The 1,540-nt window shown below is 69.1% G+C and overlaps 1 protein-coding gene across 1 annotated transcript; it reads right to left on the bottom strand.

Moving 5' to 3' along the window:
- Positions 1 to 918: 918 nt before the first annotated feature.
- RPRML (reprimo like) lies at positions 919 to 1,281 on the bottom strand (the record flags this gene model as incomplete). The annotated part of the gene is made up of 1 exon (XM_080826993.1): positions 919 to 1,281. The coding sequence occupies one exon, from the start codon at positions 1,279 to 1,281 to the stop codon at positions 919 to 921; it is 363 nt and encodes a 120-aa protein (XP_080683119.1).
- Positions 1,282 to 1,540: the final 259 nt, after the last annotated feature.

The raw sequence follows: 1,540 nt of genomic DNA, 5'->3' as shown, positions 1-1,540 counted from the left end.
TCCCAAACTTGGTTTCCCCGCTCCCCATGCAGCAAGGACATATTTTCAGCGCGTACTACTACTCATCCACACTCGACAAGGGTGGGGTCCGAACCAGCCCTTAATAGAGGCTTTTGGCTCTGCAATCTAACTAGATCTAGCCAACCCCCTCCATTAAATTTTATTTGTTCACGGTTCTGATGTATTAATTTTGCTCCTCTTCCCTTTTGGACTTAAACTGACTTTTTTTTTCTAATCTCGCAGAATAGATTGACATTTCCCAGAGATTTAAATACTCTCACCGGCGGTCTGGCCACCCTGAAGGACCAGCCCGGTCCCCTCCGGAGCTGCAGCCTTCCTGGCCTCCTCGGAGTGGGGTCTCAGGAGCCCCGGACCCGCCCCCCACGGCTCGGCAGTCAGGCGGCCAGGCGGCCCAGGGAGCGCACACCGCCCTCCGCGCCCTGCCCCGGGCAACACACATCCCGACATACAGGCACACACACCCCGCGGAGGTGCGGGTGGGAAGCCGCGGGAAGCCCGACGGCTGCAGTTTTATTACAAGGTTTCTTTTCAAAAGCAGAATCAGGCCGACAAGCGCAGCGACTCGGATTCTCCCACGACTTCCCCCACCCTGCCCACCCACAAACACACAAAACTCGGGACCTCGGTCCCGGGCGGCCTCGCACGACCCCTCCCGCCCCGCCCCGCCCCGCCGAGGCGCCCACAGGACCAGCCGGGTGTGGAAGTCCCTTCCCGCGCCGCCGCCTCGAGTCCCGCGGTGTCCCGGTCCCGGGGGTCCCCGGGAGCCCGTCACTGTCCCTCGCGCGGCCGGCCCGGCGGCGGTGGCGGCGGCGGCAGAGCCCGTGCGGGGCACGAGGGTCGCGGTCTCCCTTCTCGTCTGCTGGCGGGCCGGGCTGGCGAGCGCGGGCCGGGGCGGCCTCAGTACAGCCCCAGGATGGCGGCGCCCACGTCCTTGGAGGGCCGGCGCTCCTGCATCAGAAAGTTGATCATGCTCTCCGACTTGATGAGCAGGTTGCAGCCAAGGAAGAACACGCCGAAGACCACGGTGAGCGACAGCACGCAGAGCACAGCGATCTGCGCCACGCGCGACACCCACAGGCTGCGCTCGTCGGGCGCCAGCCCCGCGGGGACCCCGTCGCTGGCGGCCAGCGGCGCGCCCCCGGCGCAGCAGCCCAGCCACGTGCCCAGCCCGTGGCTGCGGTTCCCCAGGGCGGCCCCGCCGCCGCCGCCCAAGCCGCCTGCCGCCTCCAGGCCGCTGTGGTTCAGGAAGGTCGCGTTCATCGCCGCTCGGCGCCCGGGGTCTCCGCGCGGGCCGGGGCGCACGGGGAGGCCGGCCGGCGCCCGCCCTCCGGGAGACGCTGGGGTCCGGCTGCGAGTGGGGAGAGGGGAAGGCGGGAGGGCGCCCGCGCGCCGGCACCCCTCGGGCCGCCTGCCCCGGGCACCGGGCAGGAAGCGGCGGCCCGGAGGAGCGAGCAACAGGCGACGCGGGAGCTGGAGCCGGAGAGCAGATCGCTCGTCTCGGTCGCGGGCTGTGCTGCGC

This window comes from Martes martes (assembly GCF_963455335.1).
Source record: "Martes martes genome assembly, chromosome: 16".
In the NCBI taxonomy this organism is placed as follows: domain Eukaryota; kingdom Metazoa; phylum Chordata; class Mammalia; order Carnivora; family Mustelidae; genus Martes; species Martes martes.
The sequence above is the reverse complement of the archived record's forward strand: the minus strand, read 5'-3'. Positions and strand labels throughout refer to the sequence as shown.